We start from the raw sequence: 24,704 nt of genomic DNA on the forward strand, positions 1-24,704 counted from the left end.
AGACTGTAGTGGTGGTGCAGACATATCGGTCACTGCGTCTGTTATGGGCGGGGCTTGTGGACGGGTCAGTCTGCTGCAGACTGTAGTGGTGGTGCAGTGCAGACACATCGGTCACTGCGTCTGTTATGGGCGGGGCTTGTGGATGGGTCAGTCTGCTGCAGACTGTAGTGGTGGTGCAGACACATCGGTCACTGCGTCTGTTATAAGCAGGGCTTGTGGACGGGTCAGTCCGCTGCAGACTGTAGTGGTGGTGCAGACATATCGGTCACTGCATCTGTTATGGGTGGGGCTTGTGGATGGGTCAGTCCGCTGCAGACTGTAGTGGTGGTGCAGACACATCGGTCACTGCATCTGTTATGGGCGGGGCTTGTGGATGGGTCAGTCAGCTGCAGACTGTAGTGGTGGTGCAGACACATCGGTCACTGCGTCTGTTATGGGCGGGGCTTGTGGACGGGTCAGTCCGCTGCAGACTGTAGTGGTGGTGCAGTCCAGACACATCGGTCAATGCGTCTGTTATGGGCAGGGCTTGTGGATGGGTCAGTACGCTGCAGACTGTAGTGGTGGTGCAGACACATCGGTCACTGTGTCTGTTATGGGTGGGGCTTGTGGAAGGGTCAGTCCGCTGCAGACTGTAGTGGTGGTGCAGTCCAGACACATCGGTCACTGTATCTTTTATGGGCGGGGCTTGTGGACGGGTCAGTCTGCTGCAGACTGTAGTGGTGGTGCAGACGCATCGGTCACTGCTTCTGTTATGGGCGGGGCTTGCGGATGGGTCAGTCCGCTGCAGACTGTAGTGGTGGTGCAGACACATCAGTCACTGCGTCTGTTATGGGCGGGGCTTGTGGATGGGTCAGTCCGCTGCAGACTGTAGTGGTGGTGCAGACACATCGGTCACTGCGTCTGTTATGGGCGGGGCTTGTGGACGGGTCCAGGGCCGGGCCGACACATAGGCTGGCAAGGCTACAGCCTCTGGGCGCTGGTCAGTGAGGTCATTGAGGGGCGCAGGATCAATTACTTCCTATTAGCTATGTGCCCGCACTGCCCGGCGCCCACCCCACTATTTGCCTCTTTTAGTTTTGTGCTGCGAGCGGCAGTGGCGCAGATTGCCTTGTACTCTCTCCGAGAGAGAGTGTACAGTGGTTGCCATGGTGACGAATGGCGTCGGCGCCGCCCCCCGCCCAGCCGCGTATTCTTGTAACTAATGCATGATTAGTTACAAAAATACCGGCAGCGGCTGGGCGGGGGGCGGCGCCCACGACATTCGTCACCATGGCAACCACTGTACACTCTCTCTCGGAGAGAGTACAAGGCAATCTGCGCCACTGCCGCTCGCAGCACCAAACTAACAGAGCCAAATAGTGGGGTGGGCGCCGGGCAGTGCGGGCACATAGCTAATAGGAAGAATTCGATCCTGCGACTGCATCTCACGTAAGCCTATGCTTACTGTGCCTGACGCTTCCTGGTGGCTCCCACGTGACTCCTGCTCCACCCCCTTCTGTTGACGCTGGCTGGCTGTTGTTGTGTGTTTGCCTGAGACCGCCTGCCTTCTTCTCATGAATGTCCCTCACAGGCGTCTTCTGGCTGCTGGCTGTGTAGTGGGGACTGACACCCGTGGTAATATTTTCAATTTACAGTGAGTAGTAGTACTACTGCAAGTACTTAGATCCGCATCCTGATTCCTGACTGAGTGGTTCCTGGTTGTGTGGCCAGCTTTGTGGTGATCACCAATGCTGGCCGGAGGGACTTGGACTGTAAGGGGGGGGGGGGGGGGCGCTATTGGGCAGCTCAGCCTCTGCAGGTCTTGGACCTTGTCCGGCCCTGGACGGGTCAGTCCGCTGCAGACTGTAGTGGTGGTGCAGTCCAGACACATCGGTCACTGCGTCTGTTATGGGCTGGGCTGGTGGACAGGTCACTACGCTGCAGACTGTAGTGGTGGTGCAGACACATCGGTCACTGCGTCTGTTATGGGCTGGGCTGGTGGACAGGTCACTACGCTGCAGACTATAGTGGTGGTGCAGACACATCGGTCACTGCGTCTGTTATGGGCGGGGCTTGTGGACGGGTCAGTCCACTGCAGACTGTAGTGGTGGTGCGGGCAGATTGGTCACTGCGTCTGTTATGGGCAGGGCTTGTGGACGGGTCAGTCCGCTGCAGACTGTAGTGGTGGTGCGGGCAGATTGGTCACTGCGTCTGTTATGGGCAGGGCTTGTGGACGGGTCAGTCCGCTGCAGACTGTAGTGGTGGTGCAGGCATATTGGTCACTGTGTCTGTTATGGGCGGGGCTTGTGGATGGGTCAGTCCGCTGCAGACTGTAGTGGTGGTGCAGGCATATTGGTCACTGCGTCTGTTATGGGCGGGGCTTGTGGATGGGTCAGTCCGCTGCAGACTGTAGTGGTGGTGCAGACACATCGGTCACTGCGGCATGAGGAAGCTGCTTTATTCGCTTAAAGCACACCTGAAGTAAGAGGTATACGGAGGCTGCCTTATTTATTTCTTGTTAAAAAATACCAGTTGCCCGGCTATCCTGCTGATCTCTCTGGCTGCAGTAGTGGCTGAATCACAAACCTGAAACAAGCATGCAGCTAATCCAGCCACACTTCAGTCAGAGCACCTGATCTGCTGCATGCTTGTTCAGGGGCTATGGCTGATAGTATTAGAGGCAGAGGATCAGCAGAACAGCCAGGCAACTGGTATTGCTTAACCACTTCAGGACCAAACCAATTTTCATATATCCGCACATTCATTCCCCAATATCTTTATTACCACTTATCACACCTAAATGATCTATATATTGCATTTCAGAACAAATTAGGCTTTTAGTGTGTGATAATTTTGTTTAGTAATTACCTTATTTTCTATGCATTTTAATGGGAAAAGAAGGGAAAAAATAGATGTAAATGGAGAGATAGTGTGTTTTTCAATAATCAGTGCTAACTATACGGTAAAAATCCCACACATTGTATTTGCGTATCCTTCCTGGTTATAACAAAGATTAGATTATGTTCCTAGCACAATGTATGATGACAATATTGTATTTGGAAATAAAGGTGTCTTTTTTTGCTTTCTCATTGTACACTATCAATAATTATACATCCTTATTTGCAAAAATAATAGTAATACACCCTCATGGCATACATATTTAAAAAGCCATCCTAAGGTAACATTATGTTTTTTCTTTTATATTCTGTCACTTTGTGTTTATTTTACAAGTCTTTTATTTTGGTACAGAATATGCAAAAATGTAATTGCCTTTGATTCAGTTTGTGACAAAAAAAAAAGTGTACACAAGCCATGGGCCTCAACCCCAAAACTCCTTAAACTCTATTCTACTACTTATTACGGTTAAATTGTTACCACACATGTCTCTTGTAGTTTTGCTGAAACTAAAGTAGCACTGAAAGTACCAAAAACTGTCAAAATGATTTTCTTGCTTCCTGGTGGCTAAAAATGCATTTTATTGATAAGATGTGCAACTATCATTTAGAAGAAAAAGTGAATTGAATACGTGCCAATGAGAGAGAGACTTTGACAGGTCTACATTACACATCGACCTAGAAATGTAAAGATGAAAGAATCACCCCTACGCCAGTCCATTCTTTCACTGTATATTAATGATAAAATCTTCTCAATGCATTCAGCATTGTGTTCAGCACTAAACATCTGCCTGATAGCTGCGAACACTCATCTATCTCCCAGAGGTCACATTTTACCACTACCATGTAGGAGGAGGACCAGCAGAGTTTTGAATACTATGATCAGAGGGATGGAAGATCTCACTTCCCAAGAAAGGTTGGACAAGCTGGGCTTTTAGCTTGGGAAAAAAGACGGCTAATAAGTGACCTGATTAACATGTTTAAAGGGAACCTAAACTGAGAAGGGTATGGATTTTTCCTTTTAAAATAATACCAGTTGCCTGACTCTCCTGCTGATCCTGTGTCTCTAATACTTTTAGCCACAGCCCCTGAACAAGCATGCAGATCAGGTGCTCTGACTGAAGTCAGACTGGATTAGCTGCATGCTTGTTTCAGGGTGTGATTCAGCCACTACTGCAGTCACAGAGATCATCTGGACTGCCAGGCAACTGGTATTGTTTAACAGGAAACATCCATATCACTCTCAGTTAAGGTTCCCTTTAAATACATCAGAGGGCAATACAAAAGCTTGGAAGATGAGCTGTTTGTCCCTAAGGCTATACAAAGGTCAAGGGGACATGATCTGCATATGGAGGAAAAAAGGTTTTGCCATCCATTTAGGAAAGGGCTCTTTACAGTAACAGTTATTAAAATGTGGAATGTAGTTATGGCAAATATTGTATTTGCAAGTAAAGAGGGCTCGGATGCTTTCCTTGCATTGCAGGACTTCCATGGCTATAATTATTTGGTCATTCCAGAAAGAGTTGATCCAGTGTAATGATCCGCTCAGCTGGCTGCACAGGCAGACAGCTGCTTGACCATTCCTCTAGTCTGTGGGCTGCAGTAGTGTTGGGCGAACACCTGGATGTTCGGGTTCGGGCCGAACAGGCCGAACATGGGCCAGATGTTCGGCATGTTCGGCCCGAACCACGAACTCAATGCAAGTCAATGGGGACCCGAACATGCCGCAATACGGCCCCCCTATGGGGTCGCAGGCATAAGGGGGGAGCATGCCCCGATCGCGGGGGGGGGGGGTCGGAAATTCCCCCCACCCCCTCCGCTAGCGCTCCCCCCTCTGCCCGCTTCCACATAAAAAAGTTGGCGTAAAGTTAAATATTACCGGTGGTGGCTGCTGCAGTGGCTGGCTGGCAGTGGTGTGAGTGAGGACTAGGCGGAGGAGTCCGAGTAGGACGCGTTGATGCCGGGCAGCGGGCGGTTCAGCGGTAGTACCCTTGTGGTACTTCCGCCCTTTCTCTGACCTCACGTCCTCTACGTGATGACGTATGCGTCATCACGTAGAGGACGTGAGGTCAGAGAAAGGGCGGAAGTACCACAAGGGTACTACCGCTGAACCGCCCGCTGCCCGGCCTCAACGCGTCATACTCGGACTCCTCCTCCTCATTCACACCACTGCCAGCCAGCCACTGCAGCAGCCACCACCGGTAATATTTAACTTTACGCCAACTTTTTTATGGGGAAGCGGGCAGAGGGGGGAGCGCTAGCGGAGGGGGTGGGGGGAATTTCCGACCCCCCCCCCCCGCGATCGGGGCATGCTCCCCCCTTATGCCTGCGACCCCATAGGGGGGCCGTATTCGGCCGAACAGGGCCCTGTTCGGCCGAACAGGGGCCCTGTTCGGCCGGGCATTGAGCAGTTCGGGCGAACCCGAACAGTTTGGCCGAACACCATCAGGTGTTCGGCCGAACTCGAACATCACCCGAACAGGGTGATGTTCTGCAGAACCCGAACAGTGGTGAACACTGTTCGCCCAACACTAGGCTGCAGGTCTCTGGAAGAGAGACCTGTCTTTTCTTTGCAAGTTCCAGACCTGTTCTGCTGCTGAGGGATTTGCATGCATTGGTTATGCAAATCACATAGCTGCCTCCTTTGTAGGCTGGCAGTATAAAAAGCTATGTTTTCCCAGAGTCCTTGGCTGGTCATCACTTCAGGGTTTGTTGAAACACTCTAAGAGTGTCAGCCATGCTATTTCTTGTCAAAGTTATCTTAGAGTAATTCTTGGGACTGCACTAGGCAGTTTCCATAGTGCAGTTAGATTATTATATGTTTGTCTGTATTGCCTCTCGGTTGCGATTGTCCTGTCACCAACGGTGGTTGTCAGGAAATCGTTCTGTCTGTCTGGGGTGCTAACCAGAGCAGCGGTTGCTACAGGTAGCCCCTTCTGTTCATCTGTCTTGCTTGGAACGCACTAGCCCCTAGCGGTAGCGGCTGTGGATTCTTCTGATCTGCTTTCTTGGAGTATAGCTGGAGCAGCGGTTGCTACCAGCTATCTCATCTGCCTGTCTTGTTTGGATCGCACTAGCCCCTAGCGGTAGCGGCTGTGGATCCTTCTGATCTGTGTTCCTGTTCCTGTACCTGGATCGCACTCGCTCTGGCGGAAAGAGCAGTGGATCTTCCCTAGCCTGTTCCTGAACCCAGATGGCACTCGCTCTGGCAGAAAGAGCAGTGGATCCTTCCTCTCTTATTCCTGTTTTCCGTTTGTCTGATACGAACGCTTGCTGTAGGCTCGGTGAGGTAACCGTTAAGCAAGCGCTCACGTCCTCTGTTCCGTGTTTGTCTGTCGGTGGTTAGTTAGGGTGGCGTGCTTGTCTCTGTTGCGCTTAATGGTGTGGAGACTGCGCCGTGAACAAGTTCGCTGTTGCGAATGAGTGCGGTGTTCGCGTTTAGTTAGCGTTTGTTGTTTTCGTTATTTTCTCATTGTCGTTTGCTGTGCCTTTGCTCCTCTCGTGTTCTGTAATGATCAGTCTTGTGTCACTTCTGGCGATCGCCTCTCTCGCGATCGCATTCTTGCTTTTGTTTCTGCTGATGTGTGTTCACCGTCGCAGGGTCGCGACTAGATTGGTGAACACACATTCATCCTTTATCTGTGCTCTTTCTCTTTAAGGGCTGTTCAGCCCCGCATTGTCTTAGACCTGTACAATCCCCATCTGGCATCTGTGGCCGTGCAGCAGTTGTACTCGTCTGCACTCCACAGCGCCATCTGCCGGTGGGAATTGCCCTCTGCTGGTGCATTGCACCTAGCCTGGGTGCACCTAATTATACGCTTGTGGAGGGTTTTCGTTGTGTCAGTGCACATCTTGTGCGCTGACCACGAAAACGATTCCGCAAACATTACATCCAGGGATTTTGTAAGACTGCCACCTTAAATTATAATTGTGTATTTGTAAGTGAGAGTTCTCAAGTCGGCACTACAATGTGACAGCTGACTGCTACTCAAGCCTTTTTCCCCAGTGTGGAAGCAGCGTGCTGCTGATGCTGTTTTACAAGCTGATACAATAGCCTTCAGTGGAAGAAAGAGCAACTGGCAGTGCTGCTATTTCTAGTTGTATAAGTTGCATGCAAAGTCATCACATGCATCTATTAGAGGCATTAATTCTGAAGGTTGCGCACAAGTAACATACCAGAGATCTGGGTAGGAGTCTCTACCAGTGGAGGCGGGTACAAGAGCCTGATGGTCGTTTCACACCCCAGTGACGGGGGCAGGCACAAGAGCCTGACGGCTGTACCACACCCCAGAGATGGGGGCAGCACAAGAACCTGACAGCTATTTCACACCGCAGTGATGGTGGGTGGGAAAAAGAGCCTTATGGCCATATCACGCCCCAGAGATGGGGGCGGGCACAAGAGCCTGATGGCCGTTTCATGCCCCAAGCTGGGGGCAGCAGAAGAGCCTGACGGCCATTTCACGCCCTGGAGATAGGGGAGGGCACAAGAGCCTGACGGCCGTTTCATGCCCCAGAGATGGGGGCGGCACAAGAGCCTGACGCCCGTTTCACGCCCGGCGACACTTTTTCCGTTACCTGTGTGTATCCTTCAAAATTCATGCTTCAAATAGATGTATGTGATGATGACTTTGCACGCAGCTAACAAAACTAACTGGAATAGCAGCACTGCCAGTTGCTCTCTTTCTTCCATAGAAGCTTTCATTTTAAGTGGCCTAAGCCTTGTAAGGTTGTTTTGCCTTCCCCTGGATCATCTGAGATAATGCTTACACTTTTTTTTTTTTCATAGTTGGACTTGATAGACAAATGGGTTTTTGTTTTTTTGTTTTTTCAACCAAACTATGTATTATGTATAATCAGGTATGATACACAAGAAGGGAGGGCCCTGCCAAAGGCTTACAATCTAATACCTCGTACACACAATGCAATTTTCCGTCAGATTGACGGTCAAATTGATTCTTTCCAACAGGTCCGTTTTGATTTCCGCTAGTTTTTCTGATCGATTTTTGACCACTTCTATACAAAATTGATCGGAAAAATGATCAGAAATTAGATTCAACCTGTCGGAAATAATCGATACAACCATCAATTTGCTGAAAAATTGCATTGTGTGTACTAGGCATTAAGGGAGGGTGTGGTGACCCAACAGGAGGGGGCTGCATCAAGAGGTTCTCGGCAGAGAGAGTAAGGGCAGAGTTGAGGTGAGGTGGCATTCTTGAAGAGGTGAGTTTTGAGGGATTGTTTGAAGGTGTTGAAGGAGGGGGCAAGCCTGATGGGCAGTGGGAGAGTTCCACAAGATGGGGGCAGCTCTAGTCAAGTCCTGCAGTCGTGCATGGGAGTGCGAGATGCGTGGGGTGGTTAGGAGGAGGTTGTTGGAGGAGTGGAGTGGGCAGTCAGGTGTGTAGCTGCTGACCAGGTCAGAGATGTAGGTCGCGCAGGACTTGTGTATAGATTTGTAGGCCAGGCACAGGATAGTGAAGCTGGATAGGGGAGGTGGTTGGAGGAGTGGAGTGGGTGGCCAGGTGTGTATCTGCTGACCAGGTCAGAGATGTAGGTCAGGCAGGACTTGTGTATAGATTTGTAGACCAGACATAGTATAGTGAAGCTGGATAGGAGGAGGTTGTTGGAGGAGAGGAGTGGGCAGTCAGGTGTGTATCTGCTGACCAGGTCAGAGATGTAGGTCTGGCAGGGCTTGTGTATAGATCTGTAGGCCAGGCATAGGATAGTGAAGCTGGATAGGAGGAGGTTGTTGGAGGAGAGGAGTGGGCAGTCAGGTGTGTATCTGCTGACTAGGTCAGAGATGTAGGTGGGAAGGACTTGTGTATAGATTTGTAGGCCAGACATAGGATAGAGAAGCTGGATAGGAGGAGGTTGTTGGAGGAGTGGAGTGGACAGCCAGGTGTGTATCTGCTAACCAGGTCAGAGATGTAGGTGGGAAGGACTTGTGTATAGATTTGTAGACCAGACATAGTATAGTGAAGCTGGATAGGAGGAGGTTGTTGGAGGAGAGGAGTGGGCAGTCAGGTGTGTATCTGCTGACCAGGTCAGAGATGTAGGTCAGGAAGGACTTGTGTATAGATCTGTAGGCCAGGCATAGGATAGTGAAGCTGGATTGGAGGAGGTGGTTGGAGGACTGGAGTGGGCAGTCAGGTGTGTATCTGCTGACCAGGTCAGAGATGTAGGTCAGGCAGGACCTGTGTATAGATCTGTAGGCCAGGCATAGGATAGTGAAGCTGGATAGGAGGAGGTTGTTGGAGTGGAGTGGGCAGCCAGGTGTGTATCAGTGACCAGGTCAGAGATGCAGGTCTGGTAGGACTTGTGTATAGATCTGTAGGCCAGGCATAGGATAGTGAAGCTGGATAGGAGGAGGTGGGTGGAGGAGTGGAGTGGGTGGTCAGGTGTGTATCTGCTAACCAGGTCAGAGATGTAGGTGGGAAGGACTTGTGTATAGATCTGTAGGCCAGGCATAGGATAGTGAAGCTGGATAGGAGGAGGTGGGTGGAGGAGTGGAGTGGGTGGTCAGGTGTGTATCTGCTAACCAGGTCAGAGATGTAGGTGGGAAGGACTTGTGTATAGATCTGTAGACCAGGCATAGGATAGTGAAGCTGGATAGGAGGAGGTGGGTGGAGGAGTGGAGTGGGTGGTCAGGTGTGTATCTGCTAACCAGGTCAGAGATGTAGGTGGGAAGGACTTGTGTATAGATCTGTAGACCAGGCATAGGATAGTGAAGCTGGATAGGAGGAGGTTGTTGGAGGAGAGGGGTGGGCAGTCAAGTGTGTATCTGCTGACCAGGTCAGAGATGTAGGTGGGAAGGACTTGTGTATAGATTTGTAGGCCAGGCATAGGATAGTGAAGCTGGATAGGAGGAGGTGGTTGGAGTAGTGGAGTGGGCAGCCAGGTGTGTATCTGCTGACCAGGTCAGAGATGTAGGTCGGGCAGGACTTGTGTATAGAGTTGTAGACCAGACATAGTATAGTGAAGCTGGATAGGAGGAGGTTGTTGAAGGAGTGGAGTGGGCAGTCAGGTGTGTATCTGCTGACCAGGTCAGAGATGTAGGTTGGGCAGGACTTGTGTATAGATCTGTAGGCCAGGCATAGGATAGTGAAGCTGGATAGGAGGAGGTGGGTGGAGGAGTGGAGTGGGCAGTCAGGTGTGTATCTGCTAACCAGGTCAGAGATGTAGGTTGGGCAGGACTTGTGTATAGATCTGTAGGCCAGACATAGGATAGTGAAGCTGGATAGGAGGAGGTGGTTGGAGGAGTTGTGTGGGTGGTCAGGTGTGTATCTGCTGACCAGGTCAGAGATGTAGGTGGGAAGGACTTGTGTATAGATTTGTAGACCGGACATAGTATAGTGAAGCTGGATAGGAGGAGGTTGTTGGAGTGGAGTGGGCAGCCAAGTGTGTATCTGCTGAGCAGGTCAGAGATGTAGGTCAGGCAGGACTTGTGTATAGATCTGTAGGCCAGGCATAGGATAGTGAAGCTGTATAGTAGGAGGTTGTTGGAGGAGTGGAGTGGGCAGTCAGGTGTGTATCTGCTGACCAGGTCAGAGATGTAGGTCAGGTAGGACTTGTGTATAGATCTGTAGGCCAGGCATAGGATAGTGAAGCTGGATAGGAGGAGGTTGTTGGAGGAGTGGAGTGGGCAGTCAGGTGTGTAGCTGCTGACCAGGTCAGAGATGTAGGTCGGGCAGGACTTGTGTATAGATCTGTAGGCCAGGCATAGGATAGTGAAGCTGAATAGGAGGCGGTTGTTGGAGTGGAGTGGGCAGTCAGGTGTGTATCTGCTGACCAGATCAGAGATGTAGGTCTGGCAGGGCTTGTGTATAGATGTGTAGGCCAGACATAGGATAGTGAAGCTGGATAGGAGGAGGTTGTTGGAGGAGAGGAGTGGGCAGTCAGGTGTGTATCTGCTGACCAGGTCAGAGATGCAGGTCTGGTAGGACTTGTGTATAGATCTGTAGGCCAGGCATAGGATAGTGAAGATGGATAGGAGGAGGTTGTTGGAGGAGTGGAGTGGGCAGTCAGAGATGTAGGTCGGGCAGGACTTGTGTATAGATTTGTAGGCCAGACATAGGATAGTGAAGCTGGATAGGGGAGGTTGTTGGAGGAGCGGAGTGGGCAGTCAGGTGTGTAGCTGCTGACCAGGTCAGAGATGTAGGTCGGGCAGGACTTGTGTATAGATTTGTAGGCCAGGCATAGGATAGTGAAGCTGGATAGGAGGAGGTGGTTGGAGTAGTGGAGTGGGCAGCCAGGTGTGTATCTGCTGACCAGGTCAGAGATGTAGGTCAGGCAGGCCTTGTGTATAGATTTGTAGACCGGACATAGTATAGTGAAGCTGGATAGGAGGAGGTTGTTGGAGGAGTGGAGTGGGCAGTCAGGTGTGTATCTGCTGACCAGGTCAGAGATGTAGGTCGGGCAGGACTTGTGTATAGATCTGTAGGCCAGGCATAGGATAGTGAAGCTGGATAGGAGGAGGTGGGTGGAGGAGTGGAGTGGGTGGCCAGGTGTGTATCTGCTAACCAGGTCAGAGATGTAGGTGGGAAGGACTTGTGTATAGATCTGTAGGCCAGACATAGGATCTTGAAGCTGATTCTGAAGCAGATCGGGAGCCAGTGGAGGGATTTGCGTAGGGAAGTCGTGGAGACAGAATGGTGGGAAGATAGATGAGTCTGGCTACTGCGTTCATGATGGATTGTAGGAGGGCGATGTGGTTCTGAGGGAGACCTGACAGGTGGCTGTTGCTGTAGTCAATACTGGGGCTACTTCATGCTAACTACACTGGGGGACACATCTGGCTGCTTATACTAGAGTACCTCTAGCTACCTAGATTATGTAGCTAAACTCTCATACTACATGAAGGTGGTAAAATAGGTCAATGATTGGTCAATCAAAATTGGATGTGTACACGCCCTAATGCAGAGAGGAAAAATTGGAATCTCTGTAAAGTAACCCATACACTGGGTCCAATTCCCACCGATACACAGCAGATTTGATCACTGTGAAATCATTAACGCAAACGCTGACCGATCGACCGATTGCCATCCGACATCGGTCGATTCAGTCGATCGGTCAGAACACAAAATTTTGCTTGATCGTTGGCGGGTCTGTAGTGTGTCGCTAGTGGATTTTGATTCGGGGACAACCGACGCAGCAAAGCAGCAGCAATACATCACCTGTACGGCCGGCACGGGTCCATGCGGTCTCACTTCCTTCTCCGTCTCCTCTTCACTTCCTGTCGCGGCCTGTGACTAGCCGAAGTTCAAGCACAAACACTCTACTGTATGAACCGCTAGTCGACAAGAAGGGAAGAGGAGATGAAGTGAGGACAGCACGGATCCCGGGTACTCGCGGCGGACGGACAGGTGATGTATTGCTGCTGGCCGGGGGAGCCCAAATGGGGGGAGGCCAGGCGATGGCGAGGCAAGCTGCGGCTCCACAGGTTTTGAGTAGATTCCATGCTGAAATCAATTCAATCCTGTGTGTAGTGTATGGGCAAAATCAGATCCCCCTTTGATCATATTAGATCTGAGAGGGATCTATCTGGTGTCACCTCTATTAGTGTATGGCCACCTTAAGACTTTTATTGCTCTCTTTCCCTCTTGGGAGGGTTTCATCTCACGTCCTCTGGGAATTTAGAGACCGATCCCCAAATGGAGGTGAAGTCCCAGAGTTGGCCCCGTGTGCTGGGCAGATAAGTTCTGGCTTTTCTTCTGGTGGACAGAGAATATTTCTGGCTCCATCCCATGCAGCTCTCCTCCAGAGGTCTGTAAAAGAATTCTTCTCTAATGTGTAATAACTGTAAAGAATAGCTGAAGATGGAAGCCATAAATCCCTGTGACCACGCAGCAGACCTGGAATCAGGTAAAGGAATCATAGATTCTCCACACATTCTGGATTTCATCAGGAGCTCTTGCTAAGTATTCTGGCTTTTAAATCTTTGGCCACGCCGGTTTTACATGTTGTTATTGTTTTGCTGTTGGAATGTCGTATTTATAGAAGAAGAATTTAAAATCGACAAACTTTGCCAATGGGTGCTGGAGAAATTCAGAATGCTGCTCTTTGAACCCCATCCTCTGATATAAACTGTGAGCCACCTGATGACCCACCGTTGTCCCCAGGAACACGGCACTGCAGCCCCGTTCCCGGGCAAAGTCTATGACTGTCCTGCAGAGAGCTTTGGCCATCCCTCTCCCTCTGTGGCTCTTGGCTACGGCCATTCTCCTCAGCTCTGTATGGTTCTCTCCACCCGGGTGAGAAGATGGTATGGCCACCACCATTCCTACCACCTCTCCTGCTGACTCCACCACCCAGAAGCAGTAGCCATCTCTCTGCAGATAGTATTTCTGGATATCCAACATGTCGTCTGAGAGGGCGTGTCGGACATAGGAACCGTAGAGGTCTCTAGTGCCAAACCACAAGGCCGTGAAAATCAGGAGGAAAGTTATGATGGCCGAGATGAGTGATCCAGTGATGATGAAGGGTACGAAGAAAACAGCCACCAGAAACAGGCGGACACGAGTCAGGGAAAGTCCATGTTCGAAGGCCACACGAGTATGTTCTAGGGTTCCCTCTGCAAACAGTTTCCTCACCGTATGGTAATCGGAGTCCTTGTACAGCCGAATGCTGTAATCACACGTGGTCATCTCTGTAGATTATAAACCACACCCAGGCAGAGTTATTCAGCTAATGTGCCACACCTGTTACCAAACAAAACACACGGTTATTACCGGCACAGACTAGCCATGCACAATATTAAAGGGTATTTCATGTCAGAGGGCCAGTAAGGGTGCCCATATATTACGTGATACTGTGGACCAATCGACCAATCGGAAGAAAATTGGTGCCGCAACATGGGCAGCCGATCAAACTTGATTTCTGGCTGAATTCAGGTAAATGGATTGATTGGGAATGTTCACCAATGAATCCCCTCTGCCGGTGTCCCCAAGGTCAGTAATATTAAAGGCTCGCTTATATGCCGGTGCCATGGCCTCCTCCGGTGTCCCCCAATGTAACTCCTGGTGACACCGCAAGTGCCTGTTCCATGTGACACTGGCACATCCTCTGATTCCTGGCGCTCGCAGTGGCGCCAAACACCGGAGAAGGTCAGGATCCATGCTGGTGGAGAGGTGAGCCAATAACACTGGGCACTAGGTGGGGGGTGGGGGGGTCAGGGGGTCAGGATTCAAGCCATTGGACAGGTGAGCCAATACCACTGGGCACTGAGGGGGGGGGGGGGGGGTGATTTCCAATAGAGTTCATGCTGAAATGATTGTGCTGTGTATGGAGAGACTACAGATCTCTCTCCAGACGGTCAAATTGGATCAGGATAGCATCTTTGGTCAATCTGGCAATAAATCTAGTACTGTATTTAATCGGTAAGGTGGCCACTAACGATACAGTTTGTAGCGAAAAATCATTAGAGCGATCAGATATTTCTGATCGGAAGAAAAATCGTTCACTTCACCATCACCGAACCAATCTTTGCTTCCTATCTATCAAAGCCAACATGAAAATTCAAATTTTGGTTAGACGAAAACCCAACTACTTTTTAGAATCGTTCCTAATCGATTGTGCCCATCAATGAAGATTATTTACAACCACTCCAATCAGAATTTCTGATCACTCAAACGATTTGCTAGAAATTGGACTGTTAGTGGCCACCTTCAGCCCTTCAATCTACTCTCTGATCACTAAAGGATTATTTTGTGTGCTGTGAATGGTTGGTGAAGAATAAAATTGTCTCGTGAGGTTTTTTCTTTGTGTGAAGTTCTGGACTTTGCTCCGTAGAAGTGCTGAGAAGATTCTTTACACCGTCCCGGCGTGTCACAAAGTCTAACCTCTCCTGGTTATTAATGACGGTGACACAAACACTTCATGTGTGACGGTCCAGCCGATGGCAGTCACAATGTCCTCCTGATACAATCCCATCTACGCTGAATACTAAGACGTTATCGACAAACGAGCTGCAATCATCTTGTGTGATCAACGGCTGGAATGGAACAGCTGCGAACTTTGGAATGAAAGTTTTATAATAATGGATTCAAAAATAGTTGTTTTAAAATTGATACTTTGAGATGATCGGATTAACATCTGTACATGTGTGTCCAGCACAACGTCTTCCTGATATCCACCAGTCAGAGCATTATAGCCACGGCCAGGACAAGCGACTGGCATGAAGTATTTCACCACAATGGCAGCTGGCTGGGCAAGCTTATAACTGCAAGTGAACAAGCAGTTCTTTGAAGAGGAACTTTAACCTCCTGAGCGATTTGCCAGTTTGTGTCCCCAGTCCCCCCCAGAGATCCAAAGGCTTAAAGAGACACTGAAGTGAAAAAAAAATGATATCATGATATAATGATTTGTATGTGTAGTACAGCTAAGAAATAAAACATTAGCAGCAGAGACATGAGTCTAGTATTAATAATATTAGAATATTTTCTTTGCTACTAAAATTCTAGTAATTATCCGTATTGCACAACCAATTCATTATATCATAATTTTTTTTTCGCTTCAGTGTCTCTTTAAACCCCTATAGCTAGCACTAGGCTAGCTAGAAGAAGTCTCCGGCACCCCCCGATCGCCGCCACTCCCCCAATATATAGATTACCCAGCCTGGATCCAGCGATCGGCGCAGCCTCCCCGTACAGCCGTACAGCTCCGGTCTTCTGTATGGGGAGGATCGCACATGATGTCATGCGCAAACCCGATCCTCCCCATAGAGAGACCGGAGCTGTGCAGGGAGGCTGCGCGATCGCTGGTCCCGGGGGGGGGAGGGTACTGTATTAGCGGGGGTATCGGCGGGGATCGGGGGGTTCCTGGAGGAGGTTAAAGGACAACTGAAGAGAGAGGTATATGGAGGCTGACATATTTATTTCATTGCAAGCAATACCAGTTGCCTGGCTGTCCTGCTGATCCTCTGCCTCTAATACTTTTAGCCACAGCCCCTGAACAAGTATGCAGCAGATCAGGTGACATTATTGTCAGATCTGACAAGACTAGCTGCAGGCTTGTTTCTGGTGTGTGATTCAGACACTACTGCAGCAAAATAGATCAGCCAGACAGCCAGGCAACTGGTATTGATTAAAATGAAATAAATATGGCAGCCTCCATATACCTCTCACTTCATTTGTCCTTTAACTCAAGATTGAACTTCATCCCAATCAGTAGCTGGTACCCCCTTTCCCACGAGAAATCTTTATCTTTTCTCCAATAGATCATGAGGGGGGGGGGGGGGGTCTATGTGGCTGATATTGTGGTGAAACTCCTCCCACAGTGTGATGTCATGACCAGGGCCCTGACAGTTTGCTGTCTGTGAACCTTGTTGCCATATTCTGTTTGTCACATTGTCACAGGCTGAGGGCTGGAGATGCTATCAGCTTGCCTGTGTGTAAATTCACTCCCCTCTCCTCCTCCCTCCTCCCCTCTGCCTCTGAAATCAATGGCTGATAACCTCCTCCTGCCCAGACTGAGCTCTTATAAGCCCTCACTACAGTGCCAAGGCACTGGAGGAGCTGTGGGTGAGGCTTGTTTAGTTTATAGGGAATTCAAGTATTAAAACAAAACAAAAAAGTATTTGGCTTGAGGAATGCCCTATAAACTATATGTAAGGAACACAATTATGCAATGAGTAAAAGATTATCTCCGATCCACTTTAAGCAAGGAGAATCTATAGCCGGGTCATGTACAGTCCAAGACTCAGTGGTTTGTGGGGGATTGAGGGGTAACCCTACAGGAGAGCTGCTGTACCCCAAAGTGGTGAAAGATATAATCCTGACCAGATCACACGCATAGCAGCTTATTGCCCACGCCGACCGACGTCCACCACCAAAACTGCCACCAGATCAGGGCCAGTTCTCTCATGAGGCAAGGTGAAACATTTGCATCAGGTTACAGGGGTGGCATACCTGTATTTGTACTGTGTTTACACTCACAGCATGCAGTCAGAGTAGGAGGAGAAGCGAGAGGAGGGCAAGGTGAAGAGGTCATCATTGGGGAAAGCAGCTTGTTGTGCTGTGTGATGAGTCTGACAGTGAGTGAGGAGGGGGGAGGCAGGAGAGCTGCATTGGGGAAAAGAAGCTTGTTGTGCTGTGTGAGGAGTCTGACAGTGAGTGAGGAGGGGGGAGGGGGGGCAGGAGAGCAGCATTGGGGAAAAGCAGCTTGTTGTGCTGTGTGAGGAGTCTGATAGTAAGTGAGGAGGGGGGAGGCAGGAGAGCATCATTGAGGAAAAGCAGCTTGTTGTGCTGTGTGAGGAGTCTGACAGTGAGTGAGGAGGGGGGAGGCAGGCGAGCAGCATTGGGGAAAAGCAGCTTGTTGTGCTGTGTGAGGAGTCTGATAGTAAGTGAGGAGGGGGGAGGCAGGAGAGCATCATTGAGGAAAAGCAGCTTGTTGTGCTGTGTGAGAGGTCTGACAGTGAGTGAGGAGGGGGGAGGCAGGAGAGCATCATTGGGGAAAAGCAGCTTGTTGTGCTGTGTGAGGAGTCTGACAGTGAGTGAGGAGGGAGGGGAGGCAGGAGAACATCATTGGAGAAAAGCAGCTTGTTGTGCTGTGTGAGGAGTCTGACAGTGAGTAAGGATGGGGGAGGCAGGCGAGTATCATTGGGGAAAAGCAGCTTGTTCTGCTGTGTGAGGTGTCTGACAGTGAGTGAGAAGGGAGGAGGCAGGAGAGCATCATTGGGGAAAAGCAGCTTGTTGTGCTGTGTGAGGAGTCTGACTGTGAGTGAGGAGGAGGGAGGCAGGAGAGCAGCATTGGGGAAAAGCAGCTTGTTGTGCTGTGTGAGGAGTCTGACAGTGAGTGAGGAGGGGGGGGGGGGGCAGGAGAGCATTATTGGAGAAAAGCAGCTTGTTGTGCTGTGTGAGGAGTCTCACAGTGAGTAAGGATGGGGGAGGCAGGCGAGTATCATTGGGGAAAAGCAGCTTATTGTGCTGTGTGAGGAGTCTGACAGTGAGTGAGGAGGGAGGAGGCAGGAGAGCATCATTGGGGAAAAGCAGCTTGTTTTGCTGTGTGAGGAGTCTGACAGTGAGTGAGGAGGGGGGAGGCAGGAGAGCATCATTGGGGAAAAGCAGCTTGTTGTGCTGTGTGAGGAGTGACAGTGAGTGAGGAGGGGAGAGGCAGGGGAGTATTATTGGGGAAAGCAGCTTGTTGTGCTATGTGAGGAGTCTGACAGTGAGTGAGGAGGAAGGAGGCTGGAGAGCATCATTGGGGAAAAGCAGCTTGTTGTGCTGTGTGAGGAGTCTGACAGTGAGTGAGGAGGGGGGGGGGGGGGGCAGGAGAGCATCATTGGAGAAAAGCAGCTTGTTGTGCTGTGTGAGGAGTCTGACAGTGAGTAAGGATGGGGGAGGCAGGCGAGTATCATTGGGGAAAAGCAGCTTGTTGTGCTGTGTGAGGAGTCTGACAGTGAGTGAGGAGGGAGGAGGCAGGAGAGCATCATTGGGGAAAAGCAGCTTGTTTTGCTGTGTGAGGAGTCTGACAGTGAGTGAGGAGGGGGAGGCAGGAGAGCATCATTGGGGAAAAGCAGCTTGTTGTGCTGTGTGAGGAGTGACAGTGAGTGAGGAGGGGAGAGGCAGGGGAGTATTATTGGGGAAAGCAGCTGGTTGTGCTATGTGAGGAGTCTGACAGTGAGTGAGGAGGAAGGAGGCTGGAGAGCATCATTGGGGAAAAGCAGCTTGTTGTGCTGTGTGAGGAGTCTGACAGTGAGTGAGGAGGGGGGAGGCCGGAGAGCATCATTGGGGAAAAGCAGCTTGTTGTGCTGTGTGAGAGGTCTGACAGTGAGTGAGGAGGGGGGGAGGCAGGAGAGCATCATTGGGGGAAAAGCAGCTTGTTGTGCTGTGTGAGGAGTCTGACAGTGAGTGAGGAGGAGGGAGGCAGGCGAGTATCATTGGGGAAAAGCAGCTTCTTCTGCTGTGTGAGGAGTCTGACAGTGAGTGAGGAGGAGGGAGGCAGGAGAGCATCATTGGAGAAAAGCAGCTTGTTGTGCTGTGTGAGGAGTCTGAAAGTGAGTAAGGAGGGGGGAGGCAGGAGAGCATCATTGGGGAAAGGCAGCTTGTTGTGCTGTGTGAGGAGTGTGACAGTGAGTGAGGAGGGAGGAGGCAGGAGAGCATCATTGGGGAAAAGCAGCTTGTTGTGCTGTGTGAGGAGTCTGACAGTGAGTGAGGAGGGGGGAGGCAGGAGAGCATCATTGGGGAAAAGCAGATTGTTGTGCTGTGTGAGGAGTGACAGTGAGTGAGGAGGGGAGAGGCAGGAGAGTATTATTGGGGAAAGCAGCTTGTTGTGCTATGTGAGGAGTCTGACAGTGAGTGAGGAGGAAGGAGGCTGGAGAGCATCATTGGGGAAAAGCAGCTTGTTGTGCTGTGTGAGGAGTCTGACAGTGAGTGAGGAGGGGGGAGGCAGAAGAGCAGCATTGGGGAAAAGCAGCTTGTTGTGTTGTGTGAGGAGTCTGACAGTGAGTGAGGAGGGGGGAGACAGGAGAGTATCATTGGGGAAAAGCAGCTTGTTGTGCTGTGTGAGGAGTCTGACAGTGAGTGAGGAGGGGGGGAGGCAGGAGAGCATCATTGGGGGAAAAGCAGCTTGTTGTGCTGTGTGAGGAGTCTGACAGTGAGTGAGGAGGGAGGCAGGCAGGAGAGCATCATTGGGGAAAAGCAGCTTGTTGTGCTGTGTGAGGAGTCTGACAGTGAGTGAGGAGGGGGGAGGCAGGAGAGCATCATTGAGGAAAAGCAGCTTGTTGTGCTGTGTGAGGAGTCTGACAGTGAGTGAGGAGGGGGGAGGCAGGAGAGCATCATTGGGGGAAAAGCAGCTTGTTGTGCTGTGTGAGGAGTCTGACAGTGAGTGAGGAGGAAGGAGGCTGGAGAGCATCATTGGGGAAAAGCAGCTTGTTGTGCTGTGTGAGAGGTCTGACAGTGAGTGAGGAGGGAGGAGGCTGGAGAGCATCATTGGGGAAAAGCAGCTTGTTGTGTTGTGTGAGGAGTCTGACAGTGAGTGAGGAGGGGGGAGACAGGAGAGTATCATTGGGGAAAAGCAGCTTGTTGTGCTGTGTGAGGAGTCTGACAGTGAGTGAGGAGGGGGGGAGGCAGGAGAGCATCATTGGGGGAAAAGCAGCTTGTTGTGCTGTGTGAGGAGTCTGACAGTGAGTGAGGAGGAAGGAGGCTGGAGAGCATCATTGGGGAAAAGCAGCTTGTTGTGCTGTGTGAGAGGTCTGACAGTGAGTGAGGAGGGAGGAGGCTGGAGAGCATCATTGGGGAAAAGCAGCTTGTTGTGCTGTGTGAGAGGTCTGACAGTGAGTGAGGAGGGGGGGAGGCAGGAGAGCATCATTGGGGGAAAAGCAGCTTGTTGTGCTGTGTGAGGAGTCTGACAGTGAGTGAGGAGGAGGGAGGCAGGAGAGCATCATTGGGGAAAAGCAGCTTGTTGTGCTGTGTGAGGAGTCTGACAGTGAGTGAGGAGGGGGGAGGCAGGAGAGCATCATTGGGGAAAAGCAGCTTGTTGTGCTGTGTGAGAGGTCTGACAGTGAGTGAGGAGGGGGGGAGGCAGGAGAGCATCATTGGGGGAAAAGCAGCTTGTTGTGCTGTGTGAGGAGTCTGACAGTGAGTGGGGAGGAGGGAGGCAGGAGAGCAGCATTGGGGAAAAGCAGCTTGTTGTGCTGTGTGAGGAGTCTGACAGTGAGTGAGGAGGGGGGAGGCAGGAGAGCAGCATTGGGGAAAAGCAGCTTGTTATGCTGTGTGAGGAGTCTGACAGTGAGTGAGTGAGGAGGGGGAGGCAGGAGAGCAGCATTGGGGAAAAGCAGCTCTTTGTGCTGTGTGAGGAGTCTGACAGTGAGTCAAGAGGGGGGAGGCAGGAGAGCAGCATTGGGGGAAAGCTGCTTGTTGTGCTGTGTGAGGAGTCTGACAGTGAGTGAGGAGGGGGATGGGGGGGGGCAGGAGAGCAGCATTGGAGAAAAGCAGCTTGTTGTGCTGTGTGAGGAGTCTGTCAGTGAATGAGGATGGGGAGACAGGAGAGCAGCATTGGGGAAAAGCAGCTTGCTGTGCTGTGTGATGAGTCTGACAGTGAGTGAAGAGGGGGAATGCAGGAGAGCATCATTGGGGAAAAGCAGCTTGTTGTGCTGTGTGAGGAGTCTGACAGTGAGTGAGGGGCGGAGACAGGAGAGCAGCATTGGGGGAAATCAGCTTGCTGTGCTGTGTGAGGAGTCTGACAGTGAGTGAAGAGGGGGGAGGCAGGGGAACATCATTGGGGAAAAGCAGATTGTTGTGCTGTGTGAGGAGTCTGACAGTGAGTGAGGAGGGGGAGGCAGGGGAGCATCATTGGGGAAAAGCAGATTGCTGTGCTGTGTGAGGAGTCTCCCCCCCCCAGCACTCTATACATAACAATTGAGACGGCACACCAAAACCTGCCAATGGCAACTACAGTGTCAGAGGTGCAAGAGGGGGATGGGGAATGGCCCAAGGGCCCCGATGCGGTAGCTACCTTTGCACCCCCTATTGCTACGCCCCTGTATGTACTCTGTAAAATGCTGCAGAAGATGTCAGTGCTATAGAAGTACATAATAATAATATGGTAGGACATTAGACTATGACTATGGTAGGATTAGAGTGTGAGCTCCTCTGCGGACAGTCAGTGACATGACTATGTACTCTGTACAGTGCTGCAGAAGATGTCAGTGCTATATAAATACATAATAATAATATGGTAAGACATTAGACTATGACTATGGTAGGATTAGATTGTGAGCTCCTCTGAGGACAGTCAGTGACATGACTATGTACTCTGTAATGTGCTGCAGAAGATGTCAGTGCTATATAAATACATAATAATAATATGGTAGGACATTAGACTATGACTATGGTAGGATTAGATTGTGAGCTCCTCTGAGGACAGTCAGTGACATGACTATGTACTCTGACATCTTCTGCAGCACATTACAGAGTACATAGTCATGTCACTGACTGTCCTCAGAGGAGCTCACAATCTAATCCTACCATAGTCATAGTCTAATGTCCTACCATATTATTATTATGTATTTATATAGCACTGACATCTTCTGCAGCACATTACAGTGCTATATAAATACATAATAATAATATGGTAGGACATTAGACTATGACTATGGTAGGATTAGAGTGTGAGCTCCTCTGAGGACAGTCAGTGACATGACTATGTACTCTGTACAGTGCTGCAGAAGATGTCAGTGCTATATAAATACATAATAATAATATGGTAGGACATTAGACTATGACTATGGTAGGATTAGATTGTGAGCTCCTCTGAGGACAGTCAGTGACATGACTATGTACTCTGTAATGTGCTGCAGGAGATGTCAGTGCTATATAAATACATAATAATAATAATATGGTAGGACATTAGACTATGACTATGGTAGGATTAGAGTGTGAGCTGCTCTGAGGACAGTCAGTGACATGACTATGTACTGTGTAATGTGCTGCAGAAGAGGTCAGTGCTATATAAATACATAATAATAATATGGTAGGACATTACACTATGACTATGGTAGGATTAGATTGTGAGCTCCTCTGAGGACAGTCAGTGACATGACTATGTACTCTGTAATGTGCTGCAGAAGATGTCAGTGCTATATAAATACATAATAATAATATGGTAGGACATTAGACTAGGACTATGGCAGGATTAGAGTGTGAGCTCCTCTGAGGACAGTCAGTGACATGACTATGTACTCTGTAATGTGCTGCAGGAGATGTCAGTGCTATATAAATACATAATAATAATATGGAAGGACATTACACTATGACTATGGTAGGATTAGAGTGTGAGCTCCTCTGAGGACAGTCAGTGACATGACTATGTACTCTGTAATGTGCTGCAGAAGATGTCAGTGCTATATAAATACATAATAATAATAATAATAATACTTGGTGCTGGACAGCAGAGCATGCATACAGGTGTGGTGGAGTCCTGGCCTGGCTGGGTGACAGTATTGGGCAGGTGGGTGTAATGCTGTGGCTGGTCACCTGCATGCAGTCCTGGAGGACAGTCACGGCGTCTCCCGGCTGTTCGGCGATGTATGGAATGTCCGCAGCCTCCTGTATGGTGACATGCCGGTTACTGATGATATATATATAGAGAGTCCCAGTATCAGAGAGATTCCCACAGGAAAGTGTGACCAGCAGCTTCCGCATGTGACATCCCCGCTGACACGTCTGTACAGTCTGCACAGTTCCTGCTGCTGGCCACGCCCTCTGCCTATACATTCCACGCTTCATACGTTCCATACATCCCTTCCTATGGAGGAACACTTCCTGTCTGTGAATCAAATCCCCATCCCTCTCTCTGACTCTCTCTTCCTCCCTGTTCTTTTCTCATCCCTCCCTGTCCCCTTCTGTCCCCTCTGCCTCTCTCTGCCCCCTCTGTCCCTCCCAGTCCCCCTCTGTCCCTCTCTGCCCCCCTCTGTCCCTCCCAGTCCCCCTCTGTCCCTCTCTGCCCCCCTCTGTCCCTCCCAGTCCCCCTCTGTCCCTCTCTGCCTCTGCCTGTCCCTCCCAGTCCCCCTATGTCCCTCTCTGCCTGTCCCTTTCTGTCCCCTCTTCCTCTCTCTGCTCCCCTCTGTCCCTCCCAGTCCCCCTCTGTCCCTCTCTGCCTCTGCCTGTCCCTCTCTGCCTGTCCCTCCCAGTCCCCCTATGTCCCTCTCTGCCTGTCCCTTTCTGTCCTCTCTCTGCCCCCCTCTGTCCCTCCCAGTCCCCCTCTGTCCCTCTCTGCCTCTGCCTGTCCCTCTCTGTCCCCTGTGCCTCTCTCTGCCCCTCCCAGTCCCCCCCCCCCCCCCCTGTCCCTCTCTGCCTTTGCCTGTCCCTCCCAGTCCCCCTCTGTCCCTCTCTGCCTCTGCCTGTCCCTCTCTGTCCCCTCTGCCCCTCCCAGTCCCCCCCCCCCCCTGTCCCTCTCTGCCTCTGCCTGTCCCTCCCAGTCCCCCATGTCCCTCTCTGCCTCTGCCTGTCCCTCTCAGTCCCCTCTGCCTCTCTCTGCCCCCCTCTGTCCCTCCCACTCCCCCTCTGTCCCTTTTTGCCTCTGGCTGTTCCTTTCTGCCCCCTCTGCCTCTTTCTGCCCCCCTCTGTCCCTCCCAGTCCCTCTCTGCCTCTTTTTGCCTCTGGCTGTCCCTTTCTGCCCCCTCTGTCCCTCCCTGCACCCCTCTGTCTCTCCCAGTCCCTCTCTGCCTCTTTTTGCCTCTGGCTGTCCCTTTCTGCCCCCTCTGTCCCTCCCTGCACCCCTCTGTCTCTCCCAGTCCCTCTCTGCCTCTGACTGTCCCTTTCTGCCCCTTTCTGTCCCTCCCTGCCCCCCTCTGTCACCCCTCTACCCAGGAAAGCACAGCATCCTGCTGACAAACTCGTATATCAAGGTTGATAGAAATCATATATGGTAAGTACTGTGTCACTAGTCTGAGAACCTCAAAAACACCAGCAAGTTTAACATCTCTAGAACTCTACCAGGATTCCAAGAAATCCTGATCACCCAGTTGGCTTTTTCAGAAGAAATATGAACTCCCAGTCACCTCAACCCATAACTTTCATATTTTCTTTGTAAACAATAAAACCCCCATTATCCAGAACTCAATTATCCAGAATTCTCAAACAACCAGGAAAAAATCTCCAGGCCTAGCAGGATGCATAAATCTACTCTTACTCCTCTTTATACAGCAATAAACCTCTGTTACATTCCTTTGTCCTCCTCATGTGTTTCCAATTACTGTATTTCAGCATTAATACAGAGTTTGTGGTAAGTATACAGTGTGAAGTATAGTACAGTTTGTTAGCTAGACCTATATATAATAGTGAGTCTCAAGCAAGCAGAAACTATACTTACCTGGCATCAGCTGATCCCCGCTAGTGC

General features: G+C 50.5%; 1 protein-coding gene across 2 annotated transcripts; it reads right to left on the reverse strand.

Moving 5' to 3' along the window:
* Positions 1 to 10,967: 10,967 nt before the first annotated feature.
* On the reverse strand, positions 10,968 to 23,003 carry LOC137562179 (probable N-acetyltransferase camello). 2 transcript variants are annotated; one of them, XM_068273513.1, is made up of 2 exons: positions 22,841 to 23,003; positions 10,968 to 13,567 (listed from the first exon to the last, which is right to left on the reverse strand). In XM_068273513.1, exon 2 carries the CDS (start codon positions 13,511 to 13,513, stop codon positions 12,833 to 12,835), a length of 681 nt encoding a protein of 226 aa, XP_068129614.1. In that variant the 5' UTR covers positions 13,514 to 13,567; positions 22,841 to 23,003; the 3' UTR covers positions 10,968 to 12,832. The 2 variants fall into 2 exon arrangements, with proteins under 2 accessions (XP_068129614.1, XP_068129620.1); XM_068273519.1 differs by lacking the exon at positions 22,841 to 23,003 and adding an exon at positions 22,770 to 22,804.
* Between the last annotated feature and the right edge of the window lie 1,701 nt (positions 23,004 to 24,704).

This window comes from Hyperolius riggenbachi, chromosome 1 (genome assembly GCF_040937935.1).
Source record: "Hyperolius riggenbachi isolate aHypRig1 chromosome 1, aHypRig1.pri, whole genome shotgun sequence".
Classification (NCBI taxonomy): domain Eukaryota; kingdom Metazoa; phylum Chordata; class Amphibia; order Anura; family Hyperoliidae; genus Hyperolius; species Hyperolius riggenbachi.

Bases quoted from the DNA above. Each gene is read 5' to 3' on its own strand.
- LOC137562179 (XM_068273513.1), bottom strand. From the start codon at position 13,513: ATGACCACGTGTGATTACAGCATTCGGCTGTACAAGGACTCCGATTAC.